This window comes from Condylura cristata, unplaced genomic scaffold, assembly GCF_000260355.1.
Source record: "Condylura cristata isolate star-nosed mole 26May11 unplaced genomic scaffold, ConCri1.0 scaffold00017, whole genome shotgun sequence".
NCBI lineage: Eukaryota > Metazoa > Chordata > Mammalia > Eulipotyphla > Talpidae > Condylura > Condylura cristata.
Window position 1 is genome coordinate 25,992,214 of NW_004567118.1, and position 27,277 is coordinate 26,019,490.

At 38.7% G+C, this 27,277-nt stretch overlaps 1 protein-coding gene across 1 annotated transcript in view; it reads right to left on the reverse strand.

The window, feature by feature from the left end:
* The window catches only part of DNAH9 (dynein, axonemal, heavy chain 9), a 273,404-nt gene that overhangs the window by 148,725 nt on the left and 97,402 nt on the right, over positions 1 to 27,277 (reverse strand). Inside the window, exons 28-33 of the mRNA XM_004684583.1 lie at positions 26,185 to 26,289; positions 15,206 to 15,363; positions 12,240 to 12,378; positions 10,260 to 10,547; positions 5,782 to 5,992; positions 1,133 to 1,260 (exon numbers count right to left, since the gene is read on the reverse strand). Of these exons, the coding sequence (XP_004684640.1) occupies positions 1,133 to 1,260; positions 5,782 to 5,992; positions 10,260 to 10,547; positions 12,240 to 12,378; positions 15,206 to 15,363; positions 26,185 to 26,289 (1,029 nt within the window). The remainder of the gene's footprint in view (positions 1 to 1,132; positions 1,261 to 5,781; positions 5,993 to 10,259; positions 10,548 to 12,239; positions 12,379 to 15,205; positions 15,364 to 26,184; positions 26,290 to 27,277) is intronic.

Sequence of the window (27,277 nt, forward strand, 5' to 3'; positions counted from 1 at the left end):
TGTCAGTGACTGTTGAATATATACAGTCATGAATCTCTTGAGAAGGTTTCCATCAATGATCGACTGCATATATGACAGTGGTCCCAACAGGCTATGCCATATAGCTTAGATGTATAGTAGGCCACACCATCTAAATTTGTGTCATTACTCTATGGAGTTCACACAATGACAAAATTGCCCAACAATGCATGTTCAGAAAGTGTCACTAAGCAATGCATGACTATATGCATAGATAATAGACTATTACTCTGCCCTAATAAGAGGAAATCCTATGATATGTGACAACATGAAATGATATGGAAGACTAAGTAAACAAAGCAGACAGAAAAGATTAATACTATCTGAACTTAGTGATATGTGGAATCTTAAAAAAAATGTTAAGCAGCTAGAAACAGAGTAGAATGATGTTTGCCAGGGAAAGGCAGGGCAGGGGAGGAGAAATGTGTGAATGTGGTCCAAGGGTACAAATGGTGGTCATAAGAGGAAGAACTTCTGTAGACTTAACGTATGGTGACTACAATTAGTAAAGCCCTCTTACATACTGGAAAGTTGCTCAGAGAGTAGATATTAAAAGTTACCACCACATCCAATAAACATTCTTGTTTTTTTTTGTACTGCATTTGATTTCTCCCATTAGGTATAGTCTCCCTCATTCTTCCAACACCACAGCACCTGTAAACTATCACCATAGTCCCCTGTGCTCTTCCAACCCCTGCTGCATGCCTTAGTTCTAAGTTTGCCCACAAATTTTGTCTTTCCTGACCCTCTGTTTGGTTTCCCTATATTTTATCTATAAGTGAAACTGTATGAATTTTTCTTTTTCCTTCTGACATAGTTCATTTAGTCCCTTCCAACTCTGAGATGGAGATGCTAATTAACCTATAGTGGTAATTATTTTGTAATATATACATATTTCAGATTTCACGTTCCGTGCCTTAAACTTATACAATACTATATGTAAATAGAAGTGGAACAAGATTAAAAAAAATCAAGACAATAATAGTTTCTTACTGGGCATTAGTCTTCATGTGGAATGCTGATTTGTAAATGTGCCGGTGAGATGGGGGAGTGGTTTCATAGATGATCAGAGATGACCTAGGGGTTTCCCTCTCCTCCCATCCTATTTGAATACCTTATTGTCATCCATGACAGTGTTCAGGGATTCAATCCACATAGGGTCTATGTCACCATCCAGTAAAATCCACTTGGGCCCATCATGAGTGATGTTGGCAAGTTCCCGCATGATGGAAGAAAACAATCCTGAAAGGAATCACAGCTATCTTATTTTCCATTTTACTTTTCACTTAATACAGCCTTTCCCTATTAGCTGCAATACTCAGAAGACAGTATTAACAGAAAAGGAAAGGCTTTCCTTTTCCTCATATAACTCTGAATATTACTCTACCAAAACTGTGACAGTGCCAAAAATGGACCAGTGTTACTCATCCTGTCTCCACTCTAACTTTTTTTTTAATACAAAAGTTAATTTTAAAACAATTTGCAAAATTTTTTTTTCCATCTCGATTGTAATCCCCGCGGGTTTCCCATCACCAGATCACCCCTGTGCCACCACCCTAGTCCCATGCATTTCCCTCCCTCCCCCTCCCCCCCGTTTTTGATCCCATTCCCCACTCCGCCCCCACAGAATGTCTCTGGTATATGGTTGTTCATTATTTTTGTTATTTTCTCGCCTGGTCCATTATACTCCTGCTATGAGTGAAACCATCTGGTATTTTTCTTTCTCTTTCTGGCTTATCTCACTGAGCATGATCTTTTCCAGCTCCATCCAAGTTGCTGCAAAAGACATGTGTTTCTCTTTTTTGGTTGCTGAGTAATATTCCATTGTATATATGTACCACATCTTTTTTATCCAGTCATCTACTTTTGGGCATTTGGGCTGCTTCCATGTTTTTCCAATTGTAAATAAAACAACAATAAACATGGGGGTACAGGTATCTTTTTCAATCAGTGTTTTTGTGTCTTTTGGATAGATACCTAGGTCTACTCTAACTTTTTTATAAAAATGACAATAGCAAAACAACAACAGAATCTGATTGTACTAGTTTATTAAATAACAAGGGACACAACGAATCATTTCAACAGACAACTGACATAATGGAATTACTTGCAGCCTTTTTAGGTAAGGTTTTCATTGTTTGTAATCGTGGCCTGGTGAATCCCTGTCAAACATGGGCTCTTTGGAGACGCCCCAGAGCGATTCTACTTGGCATTGCATGAAATTTATATCTTAATCTAGACAAAGCTTTTTTTACCCTAGTAGTAAATCAATAGTAAGGTATGTCTTTCACTTACTCAAAAATTATTTTATATGCCTTAGTAGATTTTTTATAGCATTGGCAGTATATGTGTTTGGTTAAATATCTTCTTAAACATTTCAGTTTTATTGTTATTATGCATAGAATTTTCTTCCAGTATTTCCATTTTTAGCTGGATCCTTCTTATATATAGAAAAGACACCAAGTTTGTATATTTGTTTTATATTTAGTTACCTTTAATAAATTTTTAAAAAATTTTAGTGATTTTTAATGTCTCTTGAGTTTTCTAAGAATAAGATTGTATATTCAGAAAAATAATTATTTTCACCTTTTTTTATAGGATGAATTGCATTTTTTTTTGTTTTCTTTACTGCATTTTCTAGAATACCATAGCAATGCTGGATAATAATGATGATATGAGGTTCTTCTGACTTACTCTGATTTAAATGGAAACGGCTTAGTTTCTCAATATTCAGAAATTATTATTTTCCTTAAATCTTTAGGCTAGAGTATTTATTAAATTTAGGGTCTATCCTTCTATCCTTATCTTAGCATTTCTTTATTAGAAGAGATTATTGAATTTTTAGCAACTATTGATTAATCAAATGCTTTTCTTTTTTAATTTGTTGATATTTTCTGTTAGTACTTCAAAATTAATTGATGTATTATTATTTTGATATTATTGAATTCTATTTAGCGAAATTTTTGTCAGAATTTCTGAATTTATATTGTAAATAAAAGTGGACTATTGCTTTTGACTCTACATAAAGGTTGATAATCAAGTTTATTCTAGTTTTATACAATGAATTCAGAGACATCCTTTTATATTTTGAAATGATCTTTTCTGTTTGGTACTATGTTTAAATTTTCCTTTTCATTAGTTTATTCAAATTTTTACCTCTTATTGAGTAACTTTTAAGTTTTTGTTTTATTAGAGGATCAATCATTTCTTTAAATCAATTTGTATTCTTTAATTACATGATCTCATCTGTCTTAATCTTGTCTATACTTACTATTGTATCATTCTCTAATTTATAATTCTATATACATCTCCTCCTCTCCCACTACTCATGTTTATAATGAACTTAATGATCTTTACAAAAATACAATGTTTACATTTATTTGTATTTTCTATGATTTTTGTTCCTTTCCACTGATTTCAGGTTTTCTTAGTTTCCTCTTGCCAATTCTCTTCAGGTTTAGTTTATTACCCTTTAAACTACTTCTTAGAAAGGGTAACGGCTTTCTTTACTTCTCATCTATCTTCTATTATAAAGAGAGTCTAGTTTTTTCTTTTGCCTCTACCTGTGTCCCATAGGTTTTCATATTACATATTCACTTTTCATTGCTTCTTATATTTATATTTTCTCTTTAATCCAGGGGTTAAACAAGCATTCTTGAGTTACAAATAATAAGATTATTTTGGAGACATTTTCATAATATTTGTTAATATTAATGCTCTATTACATTATTATCAGAGTTTGTGAACTATAGATTGATACTTTTGATTTCATTCCAGGTCCTTCTATGTTCAACTAAATTTAAACCTTTTAGAAATGTTTTATGAACTAACTAAGGAAGGCTTATTTTCTTTTTATAATATATAGTGATATTAGTACAAGATTAGGCAAGTAGTTAAGTGCACTTAATAGAATATAAACCTATATGTATTATATTGAGTTTGAAAATACAATTCCTAATTCCTCTCTGTTCATACTTATTTCTCTGTCTGTTGAGTCTAATTTTGGAAAAGGCTTATCAATATAATCCATCACACTTTTACTTTTATAGTATTTTTGTTCTAGTTATATATTATTTTTATTAAATTCTCCTAAAAATTTAAAAGGTTATACTCCATTTACTTGGACATTACTTTTTTAGTGATGACAGACTTCCGATTATTATATCTTTATCAATTTCTCCAAATTTAATGTATGTATAATAAACTTTATTTAAAATCCCAAGAATTTAAAGTTTGAATTATATTATACAAGCTCAAGCTTAACACAGAATAGGAAGTGCTTGAGACTAGCTAACAAAATTACAAAAATATGTTGAGGAGGGACTTACTTCTTATATATTAAGATATGTTAAAAATGATTCTAATAAAATAGGATGACATTGTACAGAATTAGGTAAGTGGATGAGTGGAATAGAATATAAGACTCATATCTCAGCATATGACAAACTGATGTTTAAATACAGACAGAAAGGACAAATTTCTTAAATGGTGCTGATGCACTCAGTTATCCATATGGAAAGAAATAGTTGATTATCTACCTTATCTCACATTAAGCCTCCAAAAGGATTCTGGATGGATAAAAAATGTTAATGTAAAAAGAATCTTCTAAACCAAATTTATGATGTGGTATCCATAGTTGCAAATTAGGAGGATTTATAAATGCAATAGAAATTACAGATGCTAAAAACTCAGCATACATAATATCCTGTTTAAAAATGTACATAGAAAATATGTCATGAAGTATCCATGGACAATGGCAGACAGGGAAAACCATTAGTGTTGCAAATTACAGGTAAGGGTACATATCTTTGATATATAAGCATCTCTTACAAACTGATTAAAAAAATAATGGGAAATAGGATCACCAAAGTACCAATTACTAAGATCGAGAAGAAAAATATGTCTTACTAATAGACAGCCAAATGACAATTAGAAAATCTGTTCAGTAACTCCTCTTATGCTTGGTCTCTGATTGATGGCCTTACATTAGAGGACTCCAGACAGTTTGACACTGGTGTGGTTAGACATTGGAGTGTTAGGAAGAAGCTAAGATTTTCTCATTCCAGAAACCACATGGGTCTTAAAAAGAGGCCCTTTTATCTCCTAGAGGCTCTTCTCCACTTTCTGCTCTCTCCTGGTGACAGAGGACCCTTCCCAACATCTACCAGTGTGTTTCGAAATTTTGAAGGTGATGGTGAGGTCAGTACCAAGTGCACACAAGTTGAGGTCTTCCTGAGTAACTGTGAAAGGGATCATGATTCTGTGACCTCATGAGATGAGTGATGACTTCAGCATCATCAGGGCCTGTCTCAGACACAGATTTCTACAGCAGCTTACTTCTCACTTCAGGGGAGTGCTGATGGGAGAAAAGTTCTCCATGAGAAGCTTCACCACACTGTTTCTTTGGAAACGAGTTGTAGACCTCTCTACTCCAACCTGTCTTAAACCTATTGCAGTGTAGGGAATCAGTGATTTGTATTGCAAAACAGTAATTTGTGTTGCAGTACAGCTGAATGCCTGCCATAGCTTATCCTCTTTAAGAGCCCTCTTTTAAGCAGTGGAAGGAGTTATAAAGGAAATAACAGCAAGGGCTAAGGTTCCCTTTCAATTCAAAATTGGTTTCTTCCATTCTTTAATTAATCTACCCCTCTCTCTAATTCCAAGAAGAGCAAGCTAGTGCTCTCTCTTCTACAATTCTCCTCACTTCATTTAGGCCTGTCCAGGGACAGCAAGAAATTTCTTTTAGGAGTGTTCAGCTCTCACCATCCTTCCATTCGCGTGTGGCTGGATTGATTATGCCAAAGAGTTCATCGTTTGTTACCACTTTGGGATTGAGGTCAGTCCAGACAGGACGGCGTTTCATGATCTGATAGGTCTTGTACAAGGACCTCAGCACCTGAGACTTGCCAGTACCAGCACTGCCCACCACGAAAACGGAGTGCCTCACAGCCAGAAGCTCCTCAAGCTGGACCACCTAGAGAGGCAGGAAATTTAATCAGTGGGACCAATTTGTCATTCCTCTACACTGCAGCTCCTATTCTGTGATCTGGGCTGGTGTTGGAAATGAAACTTGATGTCAGCAGAGGAAGAGTTTTAACTTCAAGAAGTTTATTCACTTATTTGTCATTCTTTCATATAATTAGTAGACACCAGTTCAATTCCAGAGAGTGTGCCAGGTAAGACAGATTAAGAAATGACTCTCCTACCCTCTGTGATTTCATAGTACAATGGAGAAGCAAGTCAATATTGACAAGTATCATGAAGGTGGTAAGTGACATACTGAGGTATTATAAAATGTTATTGGAAACAGATAGGATAAAACAATTTATTGGTATAGATAAAGGGAACAAGAAGTCTTTAAAGAAGAGGGGAGACATTTGAACTGGACTTCAGGGGGTGAGTAGAAGTTTGCCAAGAAGATAAATATGAAGGCTATTCTAGCTAGAGTTTCTGGCACAAACAAAAGCTTGTGGTACGGCAGAGCATCATATGTTTGCAGTGGCCTGAAGAGACTGGAGTTAAGGAGTCCTTCAGAGACCATGAACAATTCATTTGCTCATTCTAGTTTGCCATCTGGCCTCACTTATCCAAAATGTTGTAGGAGTGTACTTACTTCAATGGAAATCTTATTTTGTCATTGCCATGACTCAGCTGCTTTGATAATTCTCCATATTGGTGAGGAAGTCCTAAACTCTCACATTGACATATGTTTTTGTGGTCTGGCCCTAACTTGTCCTAAGCCTTATCTTTCCTCCTCAGGCATGCAGATTGCAGTTAGACAATTACTTGGAGGTGTTTAATGATGCTCTCTTATGTGTTTATGTGTTTCAACACATTATACCTTCTGTTCAGAAGTTACTATCCTTTCTTCTGCTCCTATGACCAGCTCTAACACAACCCTTAGTCTGGGGTAGGTTCCCGAACCTACATTCCAGTACTGATCAGTATTACAATGGTCACTTTTCTATATCCCTGTTAGATTGTCAGCTCCATAACATCAGGCTAGACTGGGCTTTGTGTCTGTTCCCAACACCTGGCAGAGAATCTGGCACATAATAAGTATGGAGAAAATATTTGTTGAAAATGTGAAGAATAGCTGGAAAAGTGGGATAGGCCCTATAAGAAAAGATCATGGTTTATAGTTTTCTCTATATTTTGTACAATAAGCTCCTTATTAGCTCAGGAAAATGAATTGAAGCAAAAATGCACTGGCAGAGTCATGGGTTAATGTTTTCTCTTCATATACTTCAGTTACTTATTCTGTATTGAAAAATGATATATAATGACATCTATATAAAAAATTAAATGATATAGGTATTTAAAAGAATTCTATGATCATACACTCAGGGAATTAGGACAGTGGTACTGCTAAGCTCAGTACGATGATAGCATATAAATGGCTATTTGGGGAGCAATGTGATTAACTTCTAGTGTGGCAGGTTAATTTATTGAGATACTAATATGAATTTTGTTTTCCATTGTACCAATATGTTTCTCTTCTTTGGCCTGGTCATTGCCATTCCTTTGATTCAGGGCCCATATTTCTTAGAGAAGAGGCTCAGTCTTGGCTCTTATTTGCATCCTTCAGAAACTTAAATCAGGATCTTTTTAGATAAGGATGAAAAGAGAGATGGAGCCTCTCAGGAGAGTCAGCCCTGAGGGAGTGTCAGTTCTGTGAAGACCAGCACAAGGGCATCCAGGCTGAAGGAAAGTGAATGCAAGGACTCTGAGTTGAGCAGAAAGTTTGGAGAGCTCAAATAATACACAAAAAGAGCAGGGGAGTGGTATAAGAGGATAAAGGGGGCAAGAAGTCAAATATGTACGAATTCATACAAAGAATTTTATTTTTGACAAATTAGGAAGCATTATAAGATCTTTAGGCATGAAATGGACCTGAGATCACTGAAATTTTTTTAAAAAGTGAAGAAGGAAGAAGAGAAGGAGTTAGGGGAGGAGTAATATATGTTGAATGGAGACCACTATATCCTTAGATATATTTGTACAAACAATTGACTGATTCTTTCATACTGGAGAGACTTAAATTATTTTCTAGTTTCATCAACATTGTTTTGTTCATTTCAACAAGTTTCTGAGTTAAAATTATTTTTTTTACAGTGTACAATCCATTTTTTATTATATTCACAGGAGTATGTAACCATCTCCAGTACCCAATTTTAGAAAATTTTCTTTTAAAAATATTTCTATATATAAATAATAAAATGTAATCCCTGAAAGAAATCAGACACCATCTGTAATTCTACATAACCTACCACAGCAAGTACTGCTTGGTAGAAATGCTTCCTAGAATGCAGTGAAGTAGATGAGCCCACAGCCTAGAAGTTCCTCAAGGGGGAGCACTTGTTCTCCTCTGAAATAATCTGGTGGACTCACTTGGAGAACTAATGCCTTCACAGTTTTCTCCTCTGTAAAACCTACATTGGGGGCTGTGTATGTGTGTGTGGGTCCAATGACATGCAGAATATAAAACCTGAGAATGCGAAAGTGATACTCATGTGATTTCTAAAGATATTATTGTGCAGGAAAAAATATTCTTTCCATGTCCATGTATCCTGGAACCCTCTTTTGTGGCACTTGTCACATCCTGGCATGTAGGTACTTCTGTAAAAGCATTTATGCATTCTAAAGATGGTAGCTTCTGCAAAATTGTACAGTCAGGATAACAGATTTACAGAAAAACTAGATTGGGCTGACCATTCAAATTTCAGAACTTTGTATCTAGAACACTTAACATTTAGCAATGTCTTTCAACCCCAGTGAAACTGCTAGCAGAGTTCAATCACTAAGGCACTTACACCCTTCCTCATGGGGTCAACCCTTTTGCAGCCTTAAACTTGGGGTCTGTGCTTCTTTTCACAAGAAGTAGGCCACAGATATATTAACTTTTAATAAAGACTATTTTAATCACAACTAAAGATATACTGTAAATAGGACCCTCCTTATTAATTAACTTGTCTGACACAAGTGGAAATATCTTCACCTGTCCTTGAGCCTCCCAGTAAGCAGTATAAACTACCATGGTTCCAATGGCCATGAAACTAGTTATATGTGGTTTAAAGTTTTACATTTCTATATCTATTGCAAAGTGGATTTGCTTTCTATTGTTTCATAGCAAATTATTACAAAGTTAATGGCTTAAAACAACACAAATTGGCCCTCCCTGGTGGCGCAGCGGGTTAAAGCACAGCACAAAGATGCTTAAGCCTGTTCTGCATGAGTTCAATCCCCGCCTGCCCCGGAGGAGATCCACATGGCGAGGCAGACCTCTCCTGACCCACCTGCTGCTCCCCTCAGCGGTGTGCTTCATCGATTTGCCTGTTCTGCACCCCACTCTGTCTCTGGTGAATGCTCTCACCCTCCGCATCTCTGGCCTGTACCCCAATTCTATACAAATAAATAAATAAATCTTTTTTAAAAAACAAAAAAACAAAACCCCCCACAAATTTATTATCTTACAGTTTTGGTGCCATAAATCTAAACAGACCATTGGACTAAAAAGCCGATTATTGATGGATCACTTCTCATTCTAGGGGAAAACCTGTTTTCTTGTCTCTTCTAGACCTTAGAGCTTTACCATATTTCCTGGCTCATGGCCCCTTTCTCTCTGTTTAATATGAACAATGGCTGGTTGACACTTTCTCCCATGGTGTCACCCTGACACTCTCCTGCTTCCCTCTTTCACTTATAAAGACTTTGGAGAATATGTTGGACCACATGGACAACCTACCAGGAAACTTTCTTCATCTCAAGGTCAGCAGATTAGCAATGTTAATTTCATCTGTGACTGCCATGTAACCTAGCATATTCACAGATTTTGGGTATTAAGATGTAGATATATTTAGTGGGGGGCAATACTCTGCCCATCAGCATAAGAATTTTACCTGTAAGAAAGTATAACTCTGATCACGTCAACAATTTACAAGCTCAGGAAAAAAAAATCACATCAACTAACTTGGCTGCCACATGATACCATTGTCATTACTCTATAATTAATATGAAATAAGGATGTATTATAAGGGCTATGTCTTTGTTTTGTATCCTTACCATGTTTTCCACATTGTGGGTCCTACAATAAGAAACAATCGAAATGAATTAGGTCATTACAAACTAGATAAATATTTGTATATTTAAAGCAACTCTTGGTTTAAGAATGAAATGTAACCTACCATCTCAGAACAGAATTAAGAGACAAAGAAATCTCAGGAGGGAAAAATCTCATGTACCTTGAGCACAAAGTTGTCTTCAGCTTGGAGCTTCAGATCCACAACGGCCTTTCTAACCAAAGATTCAAAGTTGAGGTCTCTCCTTCTAGGGACATCCAGGGCTGGAAAGAGGTCCCCGATCAAGCCCATGAACACTGGCATGTCATCAGTTATAATCTTGGGAATGTTGAAATCTCTCAAGGAGCGCATCAGAACTTGGTCTTCAGGCCGATCAGGGTCTCCTCGCTTGAGGGATCCTGCCACAACTAGCACAGACTTGATGGCCCGCAGTCCCCAGTCATAGTGATCCTGTGAGAAGGCAGTGTGGGTCAGACCTGGGCTGCAGGACACCATAGGCTTTGGCTAGTATCTCCAAATTACAGATATTGCATCAGTATCAGGCACTTCTAAGGCCAACCCACAGGAAGGGATTAGTGACATGGGAAATCATGATTGTAGAATCCTAGTTCCTGGCACAGTTACTTTTCTAGCTGTGATGACAAGAAAGCAGACAGAGAAGAAACAGGAGTTGGGAGGTCACCAACTCCAGGGAACCAGCAACCCAGTGAAACACTTCCTATTTTGGCTATACCTTGTACATTCAGAGGTAGAAAGGCTACTGAGAAGAGAATCAGTTTTACTCTCAGTGTTGATCAGATGGGGCTAAGATGCCTTGGAGGCCTTCAAGGCATATATGACAAAAAGAGAGTAGAAAAGTTCCTTAAAAATGTCATCAAAGAAATCTGATTGGTCACAAGTTCTGAAACAGAGCAACATGGTGGGGGAAGTGGTGGGGTGTGTGGTTCAAAGCATAAAATCTTAACTCACACAGAACCAGGTTCAAGCCTCATTTCCAACTTACTTCTTAACAAGATCATTATTTAATTAGAGCTGTGATACATACTACAAAAGAATGCTTCATTGTGCAATGACACATGAGCACAGTGGTTATGCCTGAAATTTACTGTCTTCTCATGAGCCTGTGGCTGCCCCATTCCTTCTGGCCTTGACTACACTTCTTTTTTTTTTTCTTTTTTTTTTGTGCTTGACTGAGTTCTCTGCCCTAGGGTTTCTTTAATATGTTTCCTCAGGGAAGTCTGATACTTAGCCTATTTACAGCCACCATGTCCTTCATCCTCATTGCACTGAACTCAAAGAGGACCAGTGTAGGTGCTGTACAGCACAATAGGGAGAGGGCTATGAACTGAAGTGATGGAAATAGACAGGAGACAGAGTCCCACACAGTTTACGTGTAGAGTAATAAGGGAATCAGTATTTATACTAAGACCAGTGAGGAGCATATTTAAATGATCACTCAGCTGGTGGTTAGAGAACAGGGTTGAGGAGGTAGAAGAGAAATGGAGAAACTAGTAGAGAGGCAATTCCAATAGTTTAAGCAAGAGAGGTAGGTGTGTGAAACTGAAGTGGGAGTAGTGAGTATGGGAAGAAAATAAGATACAACTGAGAAATATCCAGAAGGTAGAATGAACAATAGTTTATACATGATGGCTTTAGTGCTAAGGAAGAAGACAGTGTCAGGAATGACTTTCAAGATTTCAGAACTAGCAAGTGTGTAAATGATGGTTCAGTGTACTGAGGTAAAGAATGTGGGAAAAGTAGATCTGGTAAGGGGCTGACAGGATGAACAGCTTTAGATTAGTCACTCAGGTGGAGTTGTGATATAGACCACTGAATATATAGGTTTAAACATCAAAAGAGATTTGGGATAGTGTTAAGAGAGTAAGTCACTACAGAGGTCCCCATGGAACACCAGTGATCTATAAGTATTCTATTAATAAACAGTTCTGTGATCAAACAACCCTGAAAATGCAATGTAAAAAATGAACACAAACCTCTATTGTAAAAGTGATCAGTTCTTTCATGTTTATGTGCACATTTACTTAGTGACTTGCTATGAGACGATGCTGTATGTTCCGCTAGTGCCTGTTCAGAGCTAGGACAATCACATGAGTGGTTGTCTAGGCTTACAAGGTAGCATACCTGTTTGGAGAGAAGCTCTTTGCATAACTGGTAAAGAGTGATGAACTTTCTGGCCAATACCCGGGCTTCAATGAATCCTTCAGCCACCAGCATGATTTCACAAATCAATTCAAAGTCTGGGACAACCATTGCACAAGGCCTGTGAACAGGGAGACAGAGGGTCAAAACTATTTCCCATCCACAAACCTAAAGGGGAGCTTGTAAGACAAGAAAAAATGGCTCAGATTATATAGAGAGGCATCTGTGAATGTAAAAACTTAGACCTTATCAAAGATTTAATAGAAGATTTTCAGTTTAAAGATTTAAAGTCTGGAACAACCATCACACAAGGCCTATGAGCAGGGAGACAGAAGGCCAAAACTATTTCCCATCCATAAAGCTAAAGGGGAGTTTGTAAGACAAGAAACTATGGCTCAGATTATACAGAGAGGCATCTGTGAATGTAAAATCTTAGACCTTATCAATGATTTAATAGAAAACTTTCAGTTTAAAGATTACTTAAGGATACAAGAAGTGAAGTCCTGTTCATGGTGATGGATGGTAAAAGATGTTAGAAAGACGGGCAGAATTGAGGTTATATCTTGTTTTGAGTCCAAGGAGCCTTAAACAAGGCACAGATTTTTTTTAAAAGATTTATTTCTTTATTCAGACAGAACTGGGGTACAGGCCAGAGATGTGGAAGGTGAGAAGATCCACTAGAGACAGAGTGGGGAGCAGAACAGGCAGATTGATGAAGTACACTGCTGAGTGGAGCAGTGGGCGGGCCAGGAGAGGTCTGCCACCCCATGTGGATCTCCTCTAGGGCAGGCTGGGATCAAACTCATGCGGAAGTGACTTAAGCTTCTTACTGCTGTACTTTTAACCCGCTGAGCCACCAGGGAGGGCCGGCACAGATTTTTAGTAAATCAAGTTGTCTAGAATAAGTTTGGGACAAAGTTTCAGAAATAGTCCTTCAATGTCCCTAAGAAACTAAGAACTTATCTTCAAGATGGAAACCAAGCACTTAGGGCATATTCTGTACTTACTTGCATACACATATAAATATTTAATATCTAAATCACATATCTATTAACCCAGCTTGCCACAAATGTCATATACTATAATATTGAAGTAGATTTTTATCTTTATGTAAGCTTGTATATATATATATATATATATATATATAAACTATGAATACACATACACACACATGCAGTGATGTTTTTTCTTTTTCTAGAAATATCTGATTTTTAAATTATTTTTACTAACTTATTAGTTAAGAAATACAAGTTTAAGACATATTTTAAAATTCATTTTTCCCAACAGTTTCCAAACAGATTGCATTTTCAAATGTAGTTTTCCTTTAAATCATTTCACATTGCATTTAAATTCAAAAGTACAACAAAGCATGTAGGTTCTCAAGTGTATTTTTCAATCTGAAGTAAGGTAAAACATGCTTCCATACAACAGAATGAAATATGGCCATGAAAACCAGTACATTAGTATTTTACACTTGTACAACATAAAATTGACATTTGTATTTGTTGTTTAAAATATTTCCCTATTTCCCAACCAAATTATCTTCTATGCTATTAAATTCAGGGGTGAAGAATCCCACATCTACTATTGTTTGTAACTCAGGCTTATTTAATACAATTATTGTGTAACAAATAGAAAATAGCACAGTATTCTGTGGCACCCATTGAGACTGCTTGTTTAAATTCCAACAACCTCTTAATTGTGGGACATGCCCAAATGAGGAGTTACACCCCTCTAGTGATATAGCAACTTGCCACCATAAGGACAGTTAAAAGCAAGGGACTTAAGTATACAGGGGAATCCCCAGTGGCCTCCTAGGTCTCCATATCCCCAAACAGATAGCTCTGGGTCTCTCTGTCCAGAGATGAGACTATGAGCTTTGTCATAACTCCCACAAACTCTCTCTTAGGTAACAGTTTATGGGTAGCAAATCAGAAGTCATGAAGTATCTTTCAGTTTTCTCTTTACTGGACTGATTTCTCTTTTGTTAAAACAAAACAAAACAAAACAAAACAAAACAAAACACCAAAAAACAAAACTAGAGACCCTAGGCCCCTATGAGAAAATGTATTTATGTTTTCTTATCACAATAGATTTTTTTTTAGTTCATTCACACTTTATTATAACAATCATTCCTCAGCCTTAGCATTTGAGCAAATGCCATTATAACAATCATTCCTCAACCTTAGCATTTGAGCAAATGCCTTATAAGTGGTGAAACTGCATCCTATTAAATCTGTGACCCCTCTGATAATCTTAAATATCTCAAGCAAAAACAATAAAGAAGATTTTAAGCCATAACAACACCCACTGGTGGCGAAGGTAAAATAAAAGAGGTACTCTTAAGTATTGCTACTAGGAGTGCAATTCAGCACTATTTTTTTAAAAGTAATTTGGAAATGTGTATCAAGAGTCTTAAAAATGTTTCTCCCTATTCACTCAGTGATTCCACTTCTGGGAATCTAGCCAAAGAAAGTAATCATGCATACAGGAAAAAAATACTTATATGTAAGATGTACAGTATAGCATGTTGCATGAATTATTTTCAAGACTGTGTTAGACACAGTCTTAATATTTAACTATGGGGTGCTAGGTAATTACATCGTGGATCATGCAATTGATAGAATAAAATTCTGTCATGAAACAAAATTTGTTAAGTACATTTAATGGAATTATTGATACATGATTACGATAGATTATTAAATGAAAAACCAAAATAATATAAAAATGTATATAGAATGGAAACAGAGATTACAAAGGTATGAATTCAAAGAACAGAACACAAGCATAAAAGCAAAGTATGACTTTATTGGAGAAGGCATTAACAGTGATTTAAAAAGTCTATATGTACCAAATTTCCTCTACTATATTTATACAAAACAGCTTTAGTGGAAAAATAAAAGAAACTTTTCTTTTGGGGCCTTGAGTGGGGCCGAATTAATGCTCACCTGAAGAGGGCCTTGAGGTTTTCGGGTAGTTCTGTGCGGCCAGCATAGCCTGGGTTCATGGTGATGAAGATACCCACTGTAGGATTCAGGCTAATCTCTTCCCCAAGGAAGTTGAATCGCTGCTTCTTATCTCGAATTGCATCTTGAATGCTTTTTACCTGTTAGAAGTCAACAGAAAATGCCTCCACTGCATTTCAGTGTTGGGATAGTAGTGAAAGCAAGGAACACCTGCGTACACACAAGTCGAGAACCTGTCTTGTGGTCCCTTTCACTGAAAGATAGGCACAGTGACTGGACCCGAGGCCCTTTACTGACGCACATGGGGTTCATGTGGAAGAAAATCCAGCTACCCATATCCCTATATATATATCAAGAGGTAGAGGAGTTTGCCCAAAGTTAGACATCTACTAAGTGGTGGCATCTGGGTTTGAATACAGACAAATGGATTCTGAAGCTTGAGCTCTTGGCCATTGCATGATGTGGAGTGAACACCAGTACCTACCTTCTGGTTTTGTTCTAAGAACAAAGGAAATAAAAATATGAAAAATACTTCATTGTAACATGGAAATTGCTCATGTGAACATCATCATTGCCACTGTGGTCTCTTGATTTAACCTCTTGCAGCCACTCCCCAGATAATATCTCTAGAACAAACTTAAGAGCACAGGCAACTTTTTGGGATGGTGCACCTGTATATGGTGAAAAGAGTCACAATCAGCATGGTAGGGTAGGGTAGGGTCAGCCCCCAGCACTATTAGTGCCTTCCTAAAGAAAGGTGACTTTCTTAAATGGAGTCTGGGGTCAGAGGGAATTTAAGCTGACATTTGACCTGTGTTAGATCTAAGATCTAGATCACTCATATTAGTGAAGAGAAACAGAAATGACTTCCACCTATTTTGTTTTTAACTCTTGGTACTTTGGGAAATCATGAAAAGTTATCATCAGGAGGGAATACGAAAGGTATGCACTTATTCAATCAGGCCCCAGGATAGCTCTGAGTATTCCCAGGCTCTCAGGGATCTGGAAAGCAAAGCCTGAATGTTATGGTCAAGGTGCTTAGAATAGCCAAGCATTCTGTGAAACTGGGCTGCAAGGGAGGGAGGGAGGGAGGGAGGGAGGGAGAGAAAGAGAGAGAGAGAGAGAGAGAGAGAGAGAGAGAGAGAGTATGTGTGTGTGTGTGAGAGAGAGTGTGTGTGTGTGTGTGAGAGAGAGAGAGAGACATTGTGTGTGTGTGAGAGAGTGTTTGTGTGTGTGTGAGAAAGAGAAAAAGAGAGTGAGAGAGACAGTGTGTGTGTATGTGTGAGAGAGAGACAGTATGTGTGTGTGTGAGAGAGAGACAGTGTGTGTGTGAGAGAGACAGTGTGTGTGTGTGTGAGAGTGTGTGTGTGTGTGTGAGAAAGAGAAAAAGAGAGAGAGACAGTGTGTGTGTATGTGAGAGAGAGACAGTATGTGTGTGTGTGTGTGAGAGAGAGAGAGAGAGAGAGAATGATAGATTTGGACCATAAACAGAGAGAGACAGAGAAGAGAGGAAGAGAGAGAAGAGGCTGCTGGACCACTGACCTTTTTTTTTAATTTTAATTTTTAAAAATATATTCATTATATCGTCCTTAATTTTTGCACAATGTATGGTCTCCCCATGAAATTCCCACCACCCATTCCCCTGTGCACCATCACCACAGAACCTGTGCTCTTCCCAACCCTGTCCTGATCCTTTACCCTCCTCCTCCCCTACAGAATGTCTGATCTATAGATGCCTGATGATTATGAGTTTTATTTATGATAAAAGTCATAAGTTACTTTTTCACCCCTGATTCATTATTTGGTTCCTCTATATTCCTTGAGCTTTCAGCAAACCCCTCTCCAGTGCCTGCTCGGGTTCTGTTTGCCAGGACATATAATTAGGATTTAGTTCCTTTCCTACAGTGAAACCCTAATGACCAAATACATTTTAGCTCCCAGCTGTTAGTTTGAGACTGAAACTTCTTTTCTACCTGAAGAATACAAAGCCATTCTCACAGAGGCCATCTCTAGCACCTAGTTTGCCGGCCAACAGTCAGCTCTGCTGGTCCTTGGGGTACTGAGGAACCTGTTGCCATGCTCATCACTACGAGTTCTGTGAATGCTAACGGTGTGTCTCTCCTTCAGTCCCAGCTCTCTCATCTGAAAATATACTGAGCATACGGTCAAAATGCACTGAGCATGTACTTTGTTATAGAGTAGGAAAATAAGTTTAATTACCATTTACAAATTGCTCTGACACCTTTGGGTCCAGGTGAATGTAAGGGTGCAGGTGTCCTTCTGCTGTTCACTCTGACTCAGCATTCCCTCCTACAACACTGAGGCCCACAAACCTCATGCTCAGGGTGAATTTACAATGCACTGTGGGATTGGCAACATCTGTGCTTTTGTGTAACATTCTAAGGAGGGATCTCAAGGGAGTGTGTTAATGTAGTTAACATTGGAGCATCAGAGCTAATAGCAGGCTCTGTTAGGACAGGAGAATGCCTGCCTGGCATTTCCTTCAATACAAAAAGTCACTGGAGTATCATGGTGAGCAGGGCAGAATAGAATTTTTCCCCATAAAGTCTAGGCCTGGGCAAAGTCAGGATGCCCAGGCAGAAGTGGTCTTGGATTGTATAGGTGGACAGGGTAGCTCAGGAGGAAGTGTGCACACAGATAGGCACAGGCTGATATATCCACAGTGCCAGGTACATGCCTCACTCATGTGGGTCTGTTGCTCCTCTAAAGACCCATCACTTTGGCAGGAAATAATAACAGAGCAGTAACTGACATTTATAGAGCACTGGAGATGTACTAGGCCCTATTCTGAGTATTTTACATGAGTTTTCCATTTAGTTCTCTCAACAGATATAAGAAATGGGTAGATTTTATTATAATAAAAAGACAAAAAAAACCCAAACAAATAAAAAAAAAACCTGAAACTGCTAGTGTTATGTAAGATATTAACACTAAGCGAGGTTAGTAGAGTGATATTTGGAAACTATATTATTCTTGCAACTTTTCTATAAGCCTAAAATTAATTCAAATTAAAAAGTTAAAAGAAAGAAAATCTTGCCAGATGTCTGACAGTTGGTAAGTGGGACAACTAAGTTAAAAGAAAGGCAATCTGGTGCCAAAAACCATTATTTACCCAAACTGCCTTCTACCAGAAGGGACAATGTTCTAGCACTGTACAGCACCTCACCAAATATACACAGATTTGGAGCCATGGGTTATAACATGTTTGATATAATTTAGAGATGTAAGTTTTTATAAAATAAGAAAAGGTACATTTCCCACCCATCCAGGAAAATAAACAAAAATGGAAAGCTGTGTAGAAACGAGAGGATGATTTGCATCCATCTTCTCTAAAGGGATACTTGGAAATATCTGGAGACATCTCCAAGGGAAGTTGCTGTTGGGGACCGAGGCCGGCATCTTGCGTCTGTCGGCATCTTGCACCATAAAAAAAGTGAAATGGAGTCCGGATAGAGAAAAACATCCGGGTTGCATTTCACCCGGATGTTTTTCTCTATCCAGACTCCATATCACCTTTTTTATGGTGCAAGATGCCGACAGACGCAAGATGCCGGCCTCGGTCCCCAACAAGTTGCTGCTAACATCTGGTGGGTAGGAGCTAAGGATGCTGCCAACCATCTTACAAGGTGTAGGACAAGTCTTTGTAGTAAAGGAGTATCAGGCCCCATTAGTGCTGAAGTTGACAGAATTTGGACCAAGCAGTTTACCAGGGAGGAAACTGTGGCCAAGAAGATACATTACTCATTTATGATTCCACAGTTTGTGTCCCTGGGTCCCACCAAATTCCCAGTCAAATTCTTAGCCTCACTCTAGAGAAATTCTGAGGATGGGGTCTGGTAAGGGGTGGTCTGACAAGTATTCCAGATAATTCTGATGCAGGTTACAGATCAAGAATCACTGCAGTCCTGTCAATCATTGAATTTATAGTTATACCTGTTTCTGCCCAGGCCTCCCCTGCATTGCTGCAGACTAAGCCCAGCACCTCCAGTGAGCCTGATTCCTCCACTCCTTTCTGCACACTTGCCATGGAGAGGACTTGTTACTGCCACCCCAGACCAGGTTGGCTTGAACTTTGCCTCTTGATGTGAACCTAAACTCCACAGTCCTCCAGGATGTTTCTCTTGTTTGACAATTTCCCTCTCAGCAGAGATTCTCTAAGTTTACTGAACATGAGTCATGCAGTAAGTGTAATTTTTTTAAATAAAAAACTTATTTTTTTCCCCTTGAACTGGATATTCACGTCCTACCACAGAACAATGAAATCAGAATCTTGGAGTGAGAGCGAAGGGAGTGATTATCTCTCCATTTGGGCATTACTGTTTTCCAGAACTGCCCAGGCAATTCGAATTTGCATCCAGGGTTGAGATTACTGTGCCAAAGCAGCACATCTCTAACTTTGTCATGTGTGTGTATCACTGGGAATGTGTGAAAATGCAGAGCGTGTTTCAGCAGGTTGGCAGTAGGTCTGAGAGCACTTCTGAAACATTCCCAGCAGATGCTGATGTTGCTGGTAAAAAGACTCAGTAGTGAAGGGCTGCGTGCCCGACTGTCCACTCTCAGGACACCTGGTGCTCCTTTCAGCATCGTGGTCACTAACCTACACTGCCCCATCCAAATTTCATGACCCACCACTGCCCACCAACTAGAGGGTTTCCTTTTTCAGCCTCTATGGCCTCCAGTGGCACCTCTCAAGGGAACATATTTTCTGCTTTAGATTTTAGATGCATATATAGGCTTAACTTCTCAGTACTGCAACCCTGATTTCAAACGATCAATCCTGTTATCTGCACAAGCCATTAATGAATCCCTGTCTGGCCAGGGGTTTGGTTTGCTTGTTTTAAGAATGAGATCTTTTTTCCAGAGACTGGGAGTTGATGACATAAAGGGTTCTGTTCCTCTATCTTCCCACCCCAGCTCTTGCTTCACACCAGACATAACTCACAGAGCAGTAAAGTCATACTCTTACTATGCAGGTAATATTTTTTTTTTTTTCTGCATTTTTTTTTTTTTATTTTTTTTTTGCAGGTAATATATTTTTAAGAGGTCATCAGCCAGCTCTGTGTTCAGTGAATTCTCCACACCCTTCCCTCTTGCCCCCTTTCATTCTAGGAAGAGCTACATTCCAGAATGACCAGACTCTGTCCCCAGTGCCAGGTGTCATTCAAGCTCTGCCAGGCTCATTCCCTGTTCCACTCTGCTGACTTCAGGAAGTACAACCCACTCAACGCTTTTCACATATTTTTATTTTTTCTGTGGTTTTGAATCTTAGACCATAAGTTCCTTAAGTTCCGCGGGAAGCTCCCTGGGCTCTGAGACTCCAGCATTTGTTCAGTCCTGGAGTACTTGGAACATGGCTATGAGGGACTTGCTCCCAAGTTTCTGCTCACTTCTGCTTCTAGCTGCTTTCTTCCCCTTTGTGTGACACTCTCAATACCTCTGCTGTAAGAAAGGGAGGGAAACAGCAGGAACACCTGGCCAGAGAGCATGGAGGGCGATAAGGGATTGGGAGGGCAAGGGGTTAGAGGTACAGTGTGTATGGAGGTGTGCCCTGGTGGCACATATCCTTGGGTTCAGAGACCCAAGGCCTAGTGTGCTAACTGCAGTAGTAATGACAACATTCTGGGGGAAAAAAAAGAGGACGTATCTTTAACATTTTTAAAAATAGCATAATAAATGCTTTTGGAATCACCACATTCTTTCCCAATTGGATAAGCAATTTTGCTTGACCAATCTGACAGAGACATGAAAATTTCCCCCTACAAGGACACTGACGCATCTTCACTTTTGTAGAAGTTACTGAGAAAAGAACAGACGGGCAAGGAGGGGAGAAGAAAGGCAGAGGAGGAGAGGGGAGGGCGAGGGGGAACTGTCACAGCTGGTACAGCTTCTGAACCAATATGCCAGGCTGGATTACCATGTGAATAATTAAGCACAATTTTCTCCTTGGATGGGTATATGATTTAAAATGCTACTAGCTCAGATTTTAACCAAGCTGTTGTCAGACCACTTGCTTGAGAATATCCTGTGGGTGTGTTTCTAGACTGGTATGTGAAAACATAAAGAGAATTTCAGGTTGAACTTGTTTAATTTGGAAACAAAAGGGATCTTGGAGAAGCCATGACTAACTTCATGCTAGTTTCAAGATAAGACAAACTCACAGTGCCTATCAGGTAGTAGGGACAATGGCTGCAGGGTACAGTCTTATCTATTAGGAGGGTGTTAAGCTTGGTAAGGAAGTCCAATACTGGGCCAGCTATGGAGCAAAGGGGCATAATAATGGAGACAAGTGAGACAAGGGTGTGGATTCTTTTTCCCTGATCTGTGTTCAAACTTATTTCTCTCTAACCAATTTCCTTCAGTATTCAAATAGTGATGAGGGCAATGATCCTCACCACCACCATCATCTTCAGGGGCACCACCATCATCAGCACCAATGGCACCATAACAGAGACTAACATTTATTGAGTGCCTACTCTCTATAAGGCTTTTTAAAAAGTGTGTTATGCATGCTAACTTGTTATTAGTTATTACAGCTACACCAAGTAGGTACTATTATTAGCCCCCTTTACAGATGTGGAACTCGAAACACAGATTTGCCCAAGGCCATTGCCAAAACTGAACACTGGCAATTATTTTCAGAGCTTACACGCATAACCACTTTCCTTTTTCTTTGCCTAAATAACCCCACTCAGGTAACAGCGATAGTAAACTTCACTATCACCACCACCATCATTGTGGTTACCATCATCATTGTTACCATTATAAACTACCACACCACATCATAACCACCATCACTGACATCTTTGTGACCATTGTCACCAACTCCATCATTGGTATTGTCATACGAACCTATTTTATAAAATCCCAGTTACATTTGAAACTTGCTTATACAATCTCTGGAGTCTAAAATAAGCCATCTGCTTATCATGGTCTGGCTCTCACTGTATTTCCTTTGGATTTCTTGAGAGGGAAACACTGATCAGGATCCCATAGACATGACTACTAATAATGTGTGATCCTGGATTTGAGTGAAGGCCGTCACAGTGGTAGGACCCAGCCAACAAAACTCTGAAACCTGTGGCTTGCAGTTAGAACAGAGTATAAGGAATCATAAAAGCAAAAGTGAGAGGGGTGAACATAAAGATTGTAATACGAAGGGTAGTGAGCCAGGGAATAAAACCAGGGTGGACGTTAGCCATTAGGTATATAAAGAAGGACCAAGAAGAAAAGCACTAGGAACACAAGAACTACGAGTCATCAATCCTGTCGGCCATGGTGGTGAAAAGCCGATGCTCCCCGCCAAATTTTCAGAATCATTCTATTCTAGAACTAGTATTCTGAGAAAGGTTTATTTCACTTATTTACTCCTCATCTCATCTTCCAAATTCAAGCAGTTGTTACAGGGACCTCTTTCCTGCTTCCAGGAGTGAATACAGTCAGTTAACATGTCTTATCTGTCTGGCTCAGGCTGCTTTATTTATTTTTTAAAATAACTTGAATAAGCTGCCAACTTCTAGAAATTTAGAAATTGTTAAATAAAAGCCTGGACTTTCAGGTTTCACTTTAAAGTTTAAAGGCTCTGGCAACATCAGCTTCACAGTCTTGCAAGGCAGAGGTGTGCTGGCAAGAAGTTTAATAACCAGTTCTCCAGGAAAACAAACATGTTGCTGCTTTGTGGAATTGGCAGTTTGATGGTGGAAATACTCCCATTGTAGCCGATTTCAAGCTTCCAGTGTGTCAGCATTGAAATGCACACAATCAACTCTGGGGAACCAAGCTAGTCAAGGGTTTTTTTTCCGAGGGAATGTCCAGGCTATCTTTTGACTTCCCTTTACTACCTCCTACTGAGGCAGACAAGACTAAGGAAAGTAAACACCATATATCATCCCTGACACAAGAGAAGAGTCCTATACTATAGAAACTTTTGGGAGCTTTGCCAAAAACCAGCCTGGATTAGAGTTAGGGAGTAGGAGCACCAACTGGCTGTCAAATGTGAAAGATGGAAAGTCTAACCACTTTTAGGGGTGAGAGGAGTGAAGGAACACTGCAGAGCCCCCTCACCATTTGTGGACTTGAGGGGCAGCTAGAGGTGAGAGCAGTCCCAGAGTTGGCTGATGGTGTAAGTGCCAGTGTTCAGCCAGGTGAGTTTGGCAACACCTGCCCAGAGCTCCAAGTGCAGCCCACCTGTGAGAGGGGCAGGAAACTTAGATAAGAGGGAGACAGCATGTGAAGAATAAGTGGATGGAGGCTGACCCCTTCCAGGGCAGTGAGACAGGCTGCTGCCCACGCTGGCACCCTCACCATGCTAAAGCCTTCTATTTGCAGTTTTCCTCACCTTTTCTCCCTCAGTTGCCTCTCCCTCCACCCTGCAGACTTGCCTAAGAAAAATGTCAGTTGAAGCTAAATTTTTTCCTTTATTTGGACATGAAATAATAAAACAGAAGGTCCATAGGAACCAAAAAGTTCATCATAGTTCTAGTTTTCTTTTTCTGTAGTGTGCACATATTGCTTTGGAAATAAAAGCAAGTGGTAAGAAGAAAATCATCCTTTTTTTTTTTTTTTTTTGCTGCATTGTATGTGGGCACAAAATAGGATCAGCAGTCACACCATTGTCCCAAGCATCCTGCCAGTTGCTGTCATTAAATGGAACCCTGATAACTTGCTTTGTCTTGTCGAGGCAAACTGGGGTTTGGAGTAGGGGTGGAGGCTCTGAACCATGAACTACCACTGGCAGAAAATGGAGGAACTCAGCTTCAGATAGGAACCCTGAACTAGCTGGCAAAGGATGAGCTTCATTGTACTGGCTGAGGGGCCTTGTGGAGGAGGATGAGAGTTCTCTGATTAGTTCTTTGAAGCTTCAGTGAGAGCCCACTGATTCTCCTACTGTCAGCCCCTGCCTAAAACTGCACCAAGCAGAGCGGTTATTTTCCTTTCAGAAATCTCTAGGGAATACTTCTTGCCAACTGAAAAAGGCATAATATATATCATGACATTTAAGTCTGTCTACTATTTGGTTTGAACCTACCTCTCGAGACTTATTTTATCCTCTCGTGTTTTATTCTCTAAACATCAGATCTATGTCCAGACATTCAGTTGGGTGAAGGGTGAGTGCTTGGATCCAATTGTAACCTTGCATTTGCCAACACTGTACCTTAGAAAAAGTTACTTTTCTTCTCTAGATGTGCTCTCTCTCTCTCTCAGCATAAGAAAAAATATATATACACATATAATAATTTTATATATTATTATATGCATAGTTGGGAATAGTGGTCCACTGAGCTGAGTGGGTATGTAAGAAACATACAAGATTATATAAGATACTTGAGAATATGTGGTATAGAACAAACTTTCAACAAAGGCTTATTCATGTTCCCACCCCTTTTCTGTTACTTTCACTGTCTATGGGATCCTTATCCAAATCCAAGTTTTCTTCATTTTTTAAAGTCCTACTTTCAAGGGAATGAATTTAGAAGTCTTGTCCCCTACTAAATTAGAAATAATGAAGGGTTTTATTGTTCACTTTTAGAACAATGAAGGGTTCTCAGGTCTCTTAAGAACTCAAATCTTTTAAAATTAGGGTTCACGTCTCACTCAGCTTGGACTCTTTTACCCTCGTCTTTTTAAATTACATATAGATATAAAACACAATTTTTGTTAATTTTTGTATATATTTGTTTTCTTCTTCTCTTAGGTGTAGGTGTAGTCCCTGTAAAATTCCCACCACCAGTTCACCTGTATCACCATAGTCTCTTGTCAGTTTCCCTCCCCTGTGTTGAAATCTCTCCTACCTCTCCTGTAGAATGTCTCTGATCTATAGTTGCCTATTAATTGTTTTTTAATTTATTTTTATTCTTTTTTTCCTGGTCCCTTATGTGGTTCTCCTATATTCTCCCTATAAGTAAAACTACCTGATTTTTTTTTCTTTCTTGCTTATTTCACTGAGCAAGAACTTATTATCCCTTCCAGCCCCATCCATGTGCTGTGAATGGCATGCACTTATCTTTTTTTGATTGCTGAATAGAATCTATTGTCTATATATACAGCATCTTTTTGATTTAGTAATCTATTTTGGAGTACTTGGGTTGTTTTCATATCTTTTGTAAAAGGTGCTGCAGTAAACATAGGGGTGCAGGTGTCCCTTTGAATTAATGTTCTTGTGTCCTTTGGGTAGGACTAAAAGTCCTAGGTGTCCTAGGAGTATACCTAGTATACCTGATAGGTCATATGGTAGCTCAATTTTTAGTAGTTTGAGGAATCTCCATATAGCTCTCCCTAGTGGTTGAACCAACTTGCATTCATACTAGTAGTATAGGAGAATTCCTTTTCCTCCACATCCTCACCAACATTTGTTGTTGTTAGCTTTTTTTTTTTTATGTGCATTATCCTAATCTTGATTATGGCACTTTTTATGTTGTGGGTTTTCAGTAAGTAGTTTTTGGATGACTTGAAAAACAAGTGGCGTGTTTAAGTAAAATCTGACCACAACTATGTCTTCCTTCATCTAACAGCATTCAAAGACTAACTTAAATATAACTTTAGTGAATTAGGCTGAGAGATGGAGCAACTTGCCCACCTTCTTAGGAAACAGAATAACTGAAAATTAAGTCCCAACCTGATAATTTCCAAAGTCTCTGCCCTTCCCAAGGACCTGGACACTACCATATAATTTGATCACTGCAACCCCTAGGAACCAGGCAGACAGATATTCTTTAATCCCATGTTACAGCAAAGGAAATGGAGCCCCACAGTCAGCAAATGGATCTACACTGGTAAGAAGCTGTAGGATATCCAGTTGCTCATTCAGGCCCCATTGTAGAGGACAAAGGAAGGGGCATAAAATGGTAAGGAGGAAAGGGGACAGTAAAGTGGGTAAGGACAGACAGACTTCACAGAGCTTAGCACAGAGATCATGGAGCTCCCACTGACTCTGATCCCCATACCTGCACTGCCACCACTGACAGGACCTCCACGGAGATTCGGTTAAACTCATCAAAACAGCCCCAGGCTCCGGTCTGTGCAAGGCCCTTGTAGATATTGCCACAAGACTGCAACAAAAACATACAAAGAGTGCATTATCAAGAGTGCTGGGAAAAGTCAACCATTACTTATCAATACATGTTTAAATCATTTTTCATTCCTTTTATTAAAGATACTTCTAGTCCCCTGAAGATCATGGGTTACAAACTTGTATTAAAATTTCAAGAACAATTAAATTTTTAATGGCTACGGGTGCCAACATAAGTCATGGAATCAAACAGAACCTTTTCAAGACACTTGGACCAAAATCCCTTTGAAATGTCATCAAGCTCGCATTACTGTTGATTCTGTAGCTTTCAAAATCCCAGGAAATGAATAAAAGATTATTTTTCTTGCACCATACGGACAAAAAGCCTTCCACTCAGGCTTCAGCATGTGCTGATGGAAAAGTTTATGTCTATATTTTCAGATTCATGCCAGAATATCCAGCTTTCTCAGAGTGATAGGAAACTGGAGATGGGATTCGGAGGTGATAATAGCTATGGAAAATCAACTATGGGTAAGTCTTTACAAATAAGAGCAAGGAAACAATTTCAAAGAGATTATCTACCCTAAAAATAAAAACTATTCTGGGAACTTAGTGGTACCCAGCAAATCGGTCATCAATAGAAAAGAGGAGGTTATTGGGAGATAATCTTAAGGCTATTGTCAAAGGGACATCACTAAAATGCCAGGAAATAATGCAAAAAAAGAAAAAAACAATCATTTACTTAGTGAGCAAAGTTTTAGATACTCAGTTCTGTGCTTAGCTCATGTCTGGGTACAGAGAGCTCATTCCTTCGAGAAACTCCTGCCAGGTTGTAAAGGTTAAATTTGAATGAAGAGGTATTAGAGTAGCACTTCCCAATGTTTATCTCATGGCATGCCAAATCTGGGAGATGTTCCTTGAGAAAAGGGCTTTTTGGTCAAGTCAATTTCAGAAACACTACATTCTATAATCTATTTTTGCCAACCTACAATATATATTAACATTTTAAGTATCCTAAGAAATACTAG